Source organism: Pelodiscus sinensis, chromosome 9 (assembly GCF_049634645.1).
Source record: "Pelodiscus sinensis isolate JC-2024 chromosome 9, ASM4963464v1, whole genome shotgun sequence".
In the NCBI taxonomy this organism is placed as follows: domain Eukaryota; kingdom Metazoa; phylum Chordata; order Testudines; family Trionychidae; genus Pelodiscus; species Pelodiscus sinensis.
In genome coordinates this window covers 52,184,730-52,197,480 of record NC_134719.1, presented here as the reverse complement: position 1 = coordinate 52,197,480, position 12,751 = coordinate 52,184,730, and the positions used below count along the sequence as shown (strand labels likewise).

The following is a 12,751-nucleotide window of genomic DNA, read 5'->3' as shown; positions in this document are numbered from 1 at the left end:
CTTTAACATTACATTTTCTAGCAAATAAAATGCTCTGAAAATGGAAACCCGTTATGCATATGTTAACAGATGCTCAACACTGATAGTATAATAAAGAATTTCATACATTGAAATTGTCACATTTGACATGTGTACCATTTCATAGAGGCTTGCTGTAGCTAATTGTCTAACCTGGATATGTGTCATCTTGAATAACTTTTTTTGTAGTTTACAGATGTGTTCATTGACTGCAGTTACCATTTGTATGCATCTCATTAATATTGATGGGTAAAGGGGAAACAGGTGATTTTGTGCTGTTTCTTAAACACCTGGGAACATGGCACTCATTACTCATTTTCCACTTTACATTTTTGCTGATTTCTAATGTGGGTCTTTTCAATATAAAGCAAAGGCCTTCTTTCTGAACAGCTAAGAGAAAAGTAAATAGACTCTTTGTAATATGATAATGTAAATATCACCTAATATAGCTGAAAACTAGAAATTGGTAACCAAAGGCCTGATTCAAAGCCCACTCAAGTTGAGAAAGATTCCTGTTAACTTCAGAAGATTCTTGAGTAAAAGCTTCATAATGAGGGCACCTTCTATTAAAAGGTATGGTTTAATTGTTTCTCTATGTCTGGTATGAAATCCTGAGAGAGGCTACCTATTTTTGCTAAGTAATCTCACTCTAAACATTTCCATGAAGGATATGTTATTTCTACACTTGTTTTAAAAGCACAGCTGGGTAGTCGTGCAAATGCATAGTTATTGTTTCATACAATAGACACACAAATAACTATACTACTTGGGGATGCTCCATCTCTGGAAAAATGTTAAGGCAAATGAGTAAGCAAGCATGACAGCTACTTTGTGGTGGAATACTAGTGAAAAATCAGTGGAATAGAGGAAAGGATGTGGCCAAAAATATTTTAGACTAATTAAGCTGCATCTACAACTCTCCATGTATGAACCCTTTATATTCTCATGGTTTTTTTTTTAAAGAAATGGGTGTCTGCATTCAAATGTATTTATGATGATTGATAGATAATCACTGGGAAGTTGCAGATCGTATGTGAAAGTATTTTTACATTGCATGGTCAGCATTTGCAAGTTATTTAGGCACATGTTTTTAAAAAGTTAGTCTGAAAGACTAACCTCTTGCAGTAATATTAACATTGTGTACCTGAAATTATATACCTTGCATCAAACAAACTGTATATAATGCTTAATTACCAAGTTCTGCACTTTCAATTAACTAAGATTAATTTCCTTACAAGTCAGTTTTATCAGTGAAATCCCAGTAAGGTATGTCTGGTAAGGGGAGGATCTAATGAAGCTGTGAAAATATTTGAAGGTTGATTCTAAAGCAACTTCTCATACCTTGATGGCAGTGGAGGCAATTTGAATATGGTGAAGTCTACGGAGGGTACTGTCCCTGTCAATGAAATAAGAGGCTGCCAGTTGGTGCAGAGTCTCCAGAGTCACAGAAGAACTGTTGGTGCTGGGATCACTTCCTTCTGATCGCTTACTCAGCTTCCGCTTGTCCACAAAAATTGTGAGTGATTCCTCTCCTGAATAAACAATACATTTAAACAGTTATATCTTCCATACTTCTTATTTTGCCAGCAATACGTTGTTAAGGTCTAACTAATATTTATGCCTTGAAAACAGAATGGGAAGACTGGGCCCAACTGTTGTTTTTCTTTCAGATTTTCCCTCTCAAGTATGCATTATCCAATTAAGTCAATAGACCTTTTGAAGTGTCCAGCGCTTTTGAGAATCAGGCCACTTGTCTAGTTAACTCGGACACCCATGTTTAAAAATCTAGGCCTAAAATGTGTCATTCTCCTGGCACTTACTAGAAATCAGAAGACAATATTCATGTTTCTAGTTCCTTAACTGACTGCATAACAAAATGATAAAAACACAATAGGCCAAATCCAACCTGTGTGTAGCTCCAATGTTTCTAGTGGACTTACAGCAGGAATGAGTTTCCTTGAAGGAATCCAACCTTAATTGCTTATCCTCACTGTATATTTTTTTTTGAAGATTTAGTATGCACAAGAGCTAGATTTAGAGGCTGTTTCCAAACCTTTATTTTTATTGTAGTGCTTATACAAAATTTTAGACCTAACTTTATTATGGTATTTTGTTTTGTTTTGTTTTTTTACTATGTCTCTTCATACATATTTGGTCTGGACTCAAAAGTTAGGTACTCTCTTATACACGTGTCCAGAATGTTTGCGTCTAATTGTTGTACTGGAACCATCTGTAGTACCAGTTTTATTACGATTTTCAAGAGTCAGGGATGACCAGTTCTCTCGCGCGGTTTGTGAACTATAGCGGTAACACAATGCTGAACTAAATTCAGTTTAATCAACAAGTTAAGGTAAGTTGCCAATAGCTTTGCATCATCATCACTGAAGCCAAGTCTACACTGGCATTTTATAGTGCTGTAACTTTCTGGCTCGGGGTGAGCTCACAGCAGTTATCTACTCCCTTCACAGAGGTGGTTCACAAGAGTGCTGTGGCCACACTTTCAGTTTACAGTGCTGCCATGGTTATGCTTTAAACTGTTAAGTGTAGACGAAGCCTGAGTAGTGCAAAGCCCAGGTCTCTTTCACATAACAATTTTTAACTAGAAAATAGATTTCCAAAGATGAGCTATGTTTACAAATGCAAAGAGAAGACCTAAGAGACTGTCACATAAGAGTTGTATACCTGTTCTCCTATTTCTTTTGGTTCCTTTTCTTATAAAAAAAATCCTACAGATTTTCAAAAATTGTGTACATGCTATAGACTTCATTATGATTATTAGAAACCAAACAGCCTCCCCCTGAATATAATTTTCTATTAAACTCTTAAAATTTCTATAGACTATTTTTATGGAAATTTCCATAATATTTATGTTTGCTTCTTATGGGGGACTTTTAAAAAAATTGGTAATTTATTATGAAAATCTTTATTCCAATGAATTTTCTGAGATAAAAATGTCATATTTACTTTTGTGATAAGTTTAAAAAAAATCATAAAATGCCACTGCAGAAAATGAAACAAATATGAGAGTCTGGTGATGCTGTACTAACATTTCCTCCAGTGCCACACAGTCCAAGTTCACCAAAAACGAATCTTTCAAGTTTCTTATTGCTAACTTTGAATGTTCATAGTTTAAAATCCAACCATGAGCAGTACCAGTTCATCTTAACTTTAGATGCCAAATATCTAATGTAGATTGCTGTTTCTTCATTCTCAGAAGGGAATATGTCTCATAATAGTTGCTTCTACTAGTTACATTGTATACCCATCTGTTGTAGTGGAATGATGCCCACTCACTTGACAGTATACCAGTTTGAAGTGTACATATGTGCCAACAAATATAGTTGTAGAAAGATAATGTATGGGATGCAAAAATTGACAAATTCTAAAAGAATATACTCTCGGTGGCAGCAATTCTAAATTAAGAACATGTTTTAGTGTAAGAGATCACATCTGTTGATACTTGTAAGGATTATAGAGTCAGCAAATACCTTTTGACTTGGAAATTCCATTTCTAATTCTTCATTTGGAGAAGGAAAACTGTTTTTATGTTAATCCAAGACAATCAATGGCCTTTATAATGTTTTTTTTTTTCTGAAGACCATCATGGAAATTCATATACATGCTTAACCCTACAGTCCCTATTCTCCTCAAACTACCAAAAATTGAAGGGGAGTTTTGTCTGAGTCAAGACTTGTATTGTTTGTTGGGCCCAAAATGCTGGTTTCCCCAGGGATCAGAGTCTTACAGGTGGATTTTCTGAAGTGGATCTAATTGACAGAACGTGCCAGAATTCAACCCATTGTATTTATTTGCTATTCCTCCTGCAATTACCTGCAAGGTGTATTTTGTACATAGCTTAATATGCAAGGAAATGTGAATTACCTAAGCCTAGGACTGTTTCCTTGTACTTCAGTCTCTCTGGGTACGTCTACACTACAGCGCTAATTCGAACTAACTTAGTTCGAATTAGTTAATTTGAACTAAGCTAATTCGAACTAACGCGTCTAGAACTAAAAACTAGTTCGAATTAGCGTTTTGCTAATTCGAACTAGCATGTCCACATTGAGTGGACCCTGAACCGGGCTTAAGGATGGCCGGAAGCAGTGCCGGCAGAGCATCAGAGGAGTACTCAGAGCGTGGAGATGCTGTCTCAGGCTAGCCGAGGGCTGTGCTTAAAGGGTCCCGACCTCCACCCCGGACAGACAGTTCTCAGAGGTGCCCTGCTTGCAAAGCAGTCCTGGCTTGGAGTGCCCTGAGTACCCACACTGGGCACATCACAGCACTCGGCCATCAGCCCGGCTGCACTTGCCGCAGGCTGCCCTCTGGGGAGAGGGGGCAATTGGGGGGCTGCTGGAAAGCTTCCACCCCCAGAAGCCCGCAGAGCCACCCCAGTCCTCCCCATTGGGGGCTCGTACCCCATTCCTCCCTCACCTCCTTCCACTTACCCTTCCTTAGCCCCCCTTCTTATTGATGTACAAAATAAAGATAACGTTTCTTCCAACATTGACTCTGTCTTTATTGAAAAAAAACTGGGGGAGACTGGGAAAAGGAGGTGGGAGAGGGGAAGAGAGAGGGTGGGAGAGGGGAGGGCAACTAACATGATCAGGGGTTGGGAACAGGTCCCAGATGAAGAAAGGCTACAGAGACCGGGACTGTTCAGCTTAGAAAAGAGGAGACGGAGGGGGGACAGGATAGAGGTCTCTAAAAGCAGGGGTTGGGTGGAGAGGGTGCATTCAGAAAAGTTCTTTCTGAGTTCCCATAAAGAAGGACTAGAGGACACCAAAGGAAAGGAATGGGTAGCAGGCTTCAAACTAGTAAGAGAAAGTTGTTGTTCACAAAGCAAAGAGTTAACCAGTGGAACTCCTTGCTGCAGGAGGCTGTGAAGGCTAGAACTAGAACAGAGTTTAAAGGGAAGTGAGATCAAGTCATGGAGGTTGGGTCCATGAAGTGGTATTAGCCAGGGGGTAAGAGTGGTGTCCCTGCCCAAGGTTTGTGGAAGGCTGGAGAGGGATGGCACGAGACAAATGGCTTGGTCACTGTCTTTGGTCCATACCCTCCAGGGTCCGTAGGGTTGGCCACTGTCGGCAGACAGGCTACTGGGCTAGATGGACCTTTGGCCTGACCCAGTACGGCCATTGTAAGCTCAGGGCTCAGGGTCGGGGGTCTCAGTGGACCCCCTTGATTTTCATGCACACCTGCTCCTGGGTGGCCAGGCTGGCAGCTCTCCTGCCCTAGACGGCCACGTTCCTGTGCCTAGTGCGGAGATCGTGGACGAGGTCCACGATGTCCGCTCTAGACCAGGCAGGTGCCCGCCTCTTGCGGTCCCGGGCAAGCTCCCGGGAGCTGCCAGACTGGTCCCGGGAAGAGGGGGAGGGCTGGGGGGCATCGGGTGGGTGGCTCGAGCCGTGCCAGGTGCAGGGTCTGCTGGCTGGGTGCTGGCAGGCTTGCACCTGGCACGGGCACAGTAGCCAGCCTGTGCCACTTTAAAGGGTCCGGGGCCGGGAGGGGGGCAGTAGAGTTTCCCTGGTGTTGGCCAGAGTGGCCACCAGGGAAAGCTGGGGAGGGCTAGCCTCCCACTAGTTCAAATTAAGGGGCTACACACCCCTTAATTCGAACTAGTTAGTTCGAACTAGGCTTAATCCTCGTAAAATGAGGTTTTCCTAGTTCGAACTAAGTGCTCCGCTAGTTCAAATTAAGTTCGAACTAACGGAGCACTAGTGTAGCGCCTATGAAAGTTAGTTCGAACTAACGTCTGTTAGTTCGAACTAACTCTGTAGTGTAGACATACCCTCTGTTATTAGAAGGGGGTCATAGAATTACTTTAGCTGCTGCTACAAACTGCTGTACATGAGTAGAAAATGTTTGTGAGAAGGGACAACAAAGCCTAGGGAATCTGTCAAGAGATGAGAATTTGGCCCCAAATTACTTTTTAAACAGATTCTGGCTACCTATTGTGCTGCACAGCTGTTACCACCTAGCTCCTGAGTGAGAGGTCTTCCCGTTAGGATTCAGACTTTTCAGCTGCAGGTGTTGCCTGCAGCCATTACCAGGGGCGGCCTTAAAGCCAGGAGCGATCCAAAGGGGTGATCCAAAGGGGACTGCCCTTTTGGGGGAGCCCTTCAGGGGCAGACCAAGGGCAAGGGTGTGTGCTGTGATGGTAGATTATAATTGAGTGTGTGTTTGTGTGTGCTGGTGAGAGCAGGGAGGGCAGGTGAGGGTTCTTGGTGAGAGGAAGTTTCCTTTAGCTACCCAAACTGAGGGTGTGTGTTTGTTCTGCTTCCCGACTCCCCCCCCCCCCCCCCACCGCCAATATGTGGTTTGGCACAGATGGGGTGCCTAAGGAGGAGGGCTCAGATGTCATCGTGGCAGTTGTGACAGGTAGGGGAAGATATGGAAGTAAGATCCGGACTGGCCAGCTAAGGGGAATGAGGTTTAGATAGTTATGTGCTATTCCTTTTTCCGGTCGTATTCCCATCCTTAAAAATTTTGGGAACTTGAATACCTGGCCATCAGCCCTGAGGGTGCTGTTGCTGAATGTCAGGTCAGTATCCCAGAAGACAGCTGTCATCCACGATTTAATTCTGAATGAAGGGGCTGACCTGGTCTGTATCACTGAGACCTGGCTGAGAGTGGAGGGAGGCATCGATCTTTCCCAATTGTGCCCAGCTGGGTTCTCAATACAGCACGGTCAGGGAGGTGGGGTGGCAATTGTCTATCAAGATAGTATCTCACTGGCTAGGGTTGTGGTCTGACAAAGTGTCAAATTTGAGTGTCTGTACGTTGTGTGGCTGGGATAGCTTGGGTATGCTGTTTGTGTACCGCCCACCTCACTCTACAGCAGAGGCTCTGCTTGAGCTGACCGACATGGTCTCGGACGTGGCATTGAGGATGCCAAGGCTTTTGGTCTTGGGGGACTTTAATATCCATGCCGAGGCTGTTCTGTCTGGTCCTGGCCCAAGATTTTATGGGCTGGACCATGGCCACCCTAGGATTATCCCAAGAAATAACTGACCCAACACATGTTGCAGATCATACACTCGATTTGGTTTTTTGGACTAAGGGTGATAGAGTTCTTGGGATAAGGGATGTGGCTGCACTCCCTGGCTGTGTCTACACTGGCACCCTTTTCCGTAAAAGGGATGCTAATGAGACACTTCGGAATTGCAAATGCCGTGGGGGATTTAAATAGCCCCCGCGGTATTTGCATGAACATGGCTGCCGCTTTTTTCCGGCTCGGGGTTTTGCCGGAGAAAAGCGCCAGTCTAGACGGGATCTTGCGGAAAATAAACCCGTTTCCAGAAGATCCCCTTTTCCTACTTTCAAGTAAGGGATCTTCCGGAAAAGGGTTTATTTTCCGCAAGATCCCATCTAAACTGGCGCTTTTCTCTGGCTAAACCCCGAGCCGGAAAAAAGCGGCAGCCATGTTCATGCAAATGCCGCAGGGGCTATTTAAATCCCCCGCGGCATTTGCAATTCCGACTGGTCTCATTAGCATCCCTTTTACGGAAAGGGGTGCCAATGTAGACACAGCCCCTTTGGCATGGACTGATCACTATCTGGTCAAGTTTAGACTATCTGCTGACCTTCCGCCTCCAGACGGTGGGGCTGCAACTCCAAGCTTCCTTGGAAGAAACAGACTACTTAGATCCATTTCAGTCTGGCTTTAGTCCTGGTTTTGGAACTGAAACAGCCTTGGTCTCCCTGGTAGACAATTTATGCCAGGAGATAGACAAGGGGAGTGCATCCCTGTTGATTCTCTTAGACCTCTCAATGGCTTTTGATACCATTGACCATGATATCCTTCTGGGACGCCTGGCAGAGCTGGGTATTGGAGGCACTGTTTTGCAACGGTTCTGATCCTACCTGTGAGGACGCTTTCAGAAGGTGGAACTAGGGGGCTGCTATTCGACCCTGTGGCGATTGTGCTATGGGGTCCCGCAAGGTTCCATCTTGTCCCATATGCTGTTTAATATCTACATGAAGTCGCTGGGAGAGGTCATAAGGAGTTTTGGAGGACGGTGCCATCAATATGCAGATGACACCCAACTCTATTTCCCTGTGACATTAGAACCAGGTGTGACAGTGACTGATCTAAATTGGTGTCTGGAGGCAGTGACGGTTTGGATGAAGTCAAATAAGCTGAAGTTGAACCCAGATAAGACTGAGGTCCTGTGGATCAGGAGGCCATTTGTTCATGAATGTGGCATGGCACCTGTTCTAGACAGGGTTACTCTCCCCCTGAAAGAACAGGTACGCAGCTTGGGAGTCCTCCAAGTCCCTTTTTTAACATTTGAAAATCAGATTTCTTCGGTGGCCAGGAGTGCCTTTGGGCAACTTGGTTTGATCTGCCAGTGTGACGGACCGGGCCGGTCTGGGCACAGCTGAGGACGTCCGCTCAGGGCGAATTGCTCAAATTCGGGGCTCCTTACAGCCCCCAGACTGGTGACCTTTCCAAACAGGCCACAAACCAGTCCCACAGAGCGCTTCAGCTGCCTGCCTGAAGCCTCACGAGCAAAACCCCTCTGACACCCCAGCAATATCCGTGCGTCACCTCTGAGGCATCAGACAGACCCTTGGGTCCCTCACTCACAGGCTCACTGCCCCCCTGCACAGACACACAGCTATCAGCCACAGGCACACATTTAGAGACACTTTCCCTTTGGTTACAGTAAGACTGACCAGCTCCAGGAAACTTTCCATAGCCACATGCACCCCCTTCCCAAACCTCCCTGTTAGCTACAAGTAACACAAAAGGTTTGCATTCATACATGCTTTGGGGTTGGGTTATCACATCAGCTAGGCAAAACACATCTGCCATATCATAAGCATACCGCATACCCACAGAGTTATACATTGAACCTTCAGGAGGATACAGTCTCTCTTGTTCTTTTAGTCTCTTAAGCTGAAGTTCAAGTTTAGCATTTTCTTCCTTGGCTAGGGCCATCTTCTCTGCGTGCTCTGCCATTTCCTTAAGCTGACGTCTGGCCCACTCTGCCCTTTTCTCTGCATACTCTGCCATTCTCTCTGCATGTTCTGCTTTTCTCTTTTCAAGTTCCTGATCCAGCTCCTGCTTTCTCTTAGCAATTTCTTCATCTGCCTTCTTTCAACAGCTTCCTTGGCTCGCTTCTGCTCCCCTTCAGCCATATCTCTGGCTAGTAACAACCATTCCAGTTCTAGTTTAGAGGCCCTCTTCCTAAAGGCAATACCTCTTCCTGAGCACAAATCCTTCAGAGAACTTTTGCCCAGACTCTCTTATAGTCTCTGGCTCATTGCAGCGGCTGTTTAACCAACCAAACTCTCAACACCAAAAATCAAATTTAGACAGCATGGGGTCCTGATCCCAAAGCTCAATTGACCAAGATCTATGGATCTTGCCGACTAAACCACTGTGACGGACTGGGCCAGTCTGGGCACAGCTGAGGGCATCCGCTCAGGGCAAATTGCTCAAATTCAGGGCTCCTTATAGCCCCCAGACTGGTGACCTTTCCAAACAGGCCACAAACCAGTCCCACAGAGCACTTCAGCTACCTGCCTGAAGCCTCACGAGCAAAACCCCTCTGACACCCCAGCAATATCCGTGCCCCAGATGGGCCCGGCCTCATACACAGGTGGGGGGGGGGGTTGTTAGAACTCAATCCCACCTACCTCGAACAAGTTCTGTCGGGTTCCAAAAAACCAGCCATGGATCCCGGCCAATTTACTCTCTGGATCTTCCCCACAAATCATGCTGAGCCAATCCTTCAGAATCTATGATCTAAAGGTTTATTACTACAATAAAGAAAAGCATGAGAGTGAGGTTGTTAAAGAATAGTACGTTACATGCATCGAATCTCCCAGTTCTCGATGCAGGCTCTAGCATAGATGTTACAGCTGCTGGCTTAAAAGTCCTTGTTGTGCATCCTAGGATCAGGATGGGTCCACAGTTCTTTCCGGCTCTTCGATCCCTGCATTGCTGCCTCTGGGATGAAGTGCTGAGCTGAGTACCAAGAAAGTAGGCTTCTATTTGACACCTCACATGGCCCCCCTTTGTGCCACTTTTGGAGCCAACACCCGCCCCCCCATGGGTGCAGCAGTGATCTGGCTGCTCCCCTCAAAATCCAGTAACGTGACAGCCAGCTGTGACCCTTACTGAACAAGCATGACTTGGCCACAGTGATCCATGCTCTTGTTACATCCTGATTGGATTACTGTAATGCACTTTATGTACGGCTGCCTCTAAAGAGCCTTCGGAAACTTCAACTGGTCCAGAATGCGGCTGCTTGAGTTTTAACTAACACTAGTTATAGAGCACATTATGCCAGAGCTTCGGCAGCTGCACTGCCTTCTGGTATGTTTCCGGGCACAATTTAAGGTTTTAGTTATGACCTTAAATGAGTTGGGTCCAGGGTATCTGAAGGACCGTCTTCTCCCATATGAACTTGCCTGGGAATCGAAGTCAACTGGGGAAGCTTTGCTTCATGTTCCCTCACTTGTGGAGATAAGATTAACATCTAGGCGGAACAGGGCATTCTCTGCTTTTGCTCTCAGGCTGTGGAATTCTCTTCCTCGGGATATTTGCATTGTGCTTTTATTAATGTTTGAATCTGTATGTGTGTGTTCCCCTCCTCTCTATATGTTTTTAGCTGGTTATGTCCCTCTGAGGTCTCATATTTTAAATTTTTATATATATTTGTATTTTTTTTTTGTTTGTTCTTGTAAGCTGCCTTGAATATTTTAAATAGAAAGGCGGGGAAAATATTTAAATAAATACATATTGTCAAGGTTCAAATATAGCTGAAAAATAGTTTTATAAACCATGCCACAAAATAACTATGTTAAATCCCTTTACAGGATATGGAGTGACAATGAGTCAAAATTGAAGACTCAACCTTTTACTTTGGAGTAATTACACAAGGATTTACTGATCCTTTTGTCTTCCATGTGACAACCTCTTCATGACATTTGGAAAGGACTGCAACTACATAACAGCTAGTTTGAGATACGTAACTGCCAATGAGTAGCCTTGAAGGGGAATGTCCAGCTTACCAATTGTAAAAAAGAACAAAAATTCCCTGAATAAATTGGGAAAATTTCCACAGATTTTTCACTTTTCCTGTAGTTTTCCATTAGTTCTAATTAGTCACTTTAAAGGAAAACACCATCACAATAAAATTGATCAACCTTCCATTTGAAATCCCAGTAAAACTATTAATTCCTTGCAAGATAAATGACAAAATCCTCCACTGGAAGGAAATCCTTGCTAAGTAGGAGACAATTCCTTTGATTTTCTGTATATGTATTGTCAGTATCCACTTTTAAAGCTTCTTAACTATTCTACAATAGTTATAACTAGGGCTGGTTGAAATGTTTCCATCAAAACAAATTTTCAGTGGAAAACTGGGTTTATGATACAATGAAACTTTTCACAAAGAGAGTCTGCTTTCACAGAAAATTGAGGATTATATAGTAATAGTTCAGCAAAAATATTTTGACCAGAATTAAGGTTGTTTTTCTTTACAAAAATTTTCTGTAGGAAAATTATCTAGACTTGGCTCTAGTTAGCACATAAGCCTCTTATGATAGTCTGATTCAAGACATTTTTGCCTTGTGTGAAGGATGAAGTGATGTCTGTCATGGCAAGCAAGACATTGTGTTCATTCCTAGCTCTACACACAGTTTTCTGCTTCAGAATCAAGGCAACTAGTCTGAAAAGAGATGAATATTTTCACTGATTCATCTCTTCAGATCATCAAACAAAATTATGCTTTGTCCCATGTTAATATTAGGTATCCATCTAGAATAATATTGTTTCAGGGGCATGCTGCAATGGTTAAGACAAGAGGCTCCTACACCATTTTGCTCCATTATCACATGATAAATCAGATATAAGTGTACATATTAACATTTATTTATTAATCTTGTCTGGGTCTTTCAAAGAAGACTTAAGGAATTAGGCATCTGGCTCCCACTGAATTTTGGTGGGATTTTGTATCTAACTCCCTTAGACTCCTTTCTAAAGCCCAGCCATTAGTCTAACTATGTACATCCCAGTAGCACCTAGATCAGTGGTTTCCAAACTGTGGGACAGGACCTCAAAGAAGGTTGTAATCTTTTTTTAATGGAGTTGCTCAGTCTGGTATTCAGTGGACAAGGACCCAGGGCTGAAGCTAAAGTATGAGCCCTACTCTGGCTGGCAGGGCTTAAGTTAAAAATACCTTGCAGAGGGCTGAAGCCCTTGGGATTTCATTTTGTTTTCTCCCTGCCCCCACCTCCCGAAGGTGGCAGAACTCAGGCTTTGGTATCCCCTCCTGAGGCCAAGTAGCAATTTTTGTTGTCAGAAGAGGGTTCTGGTGCAATGAAGTTTGAGAACCCATGACTTAGATGCTTCAAGCAGACTGGGGCTCCGCTCTGATAACCCTATGTAGGTCTATAATCATTGAGTAGTCCTGTATGAAATCTAAAGCGACTACATGCGGAAACAGAGTCTACACAGCATGAAAGAAGATGGGTAGAAATTTATCTTAAGGAAAAAATATTGCATGGCAAACAAGCACTTTTCTGGAAATGTTTAAAGCTAGTCCTGAAATATATGCTGCATACAACGATGAATAGGGTTGCCAGGTGTCTGGTATTCATCCAGACAGTCCGGTATTTTCGCCTCCTGTCTGGTAAAAAAAAAATTCAGAGAATACCGGACACCTAAGATGTCTGCTATTCTCTGAATTTTTCCCCGGCCAGGAGGTGAAAATGCCGG

General features: G+C 43.8%; 1 protein-coding gene across 4 annotated transcripts in view; it reads right to left on the bottom strand.

The window, feature by feature from the left end:
- Nucleotides 1–12,751, bottom strand: part of BRINP3 (BMP/retinoic acid inducible neural specific 3) — a 416,465-nt gene that overhangs the window by 146,022 nt on the left and 257,692 nt on the right. For all 4 annotated transcript variants that reach the window (XM_075936746.1, XM_006127774.4, XM_075936748.1 and 1 more), the window contains one exon: nt 1,360–1,550. In XM_075936746.1, the coding sequence (XP_075792861.1) occupies nt 1,360–1,550 (191 nt within the window). The remainder of the gene's footprint in view (nt 1–1,359; nt 1,551–12,751) is intronic.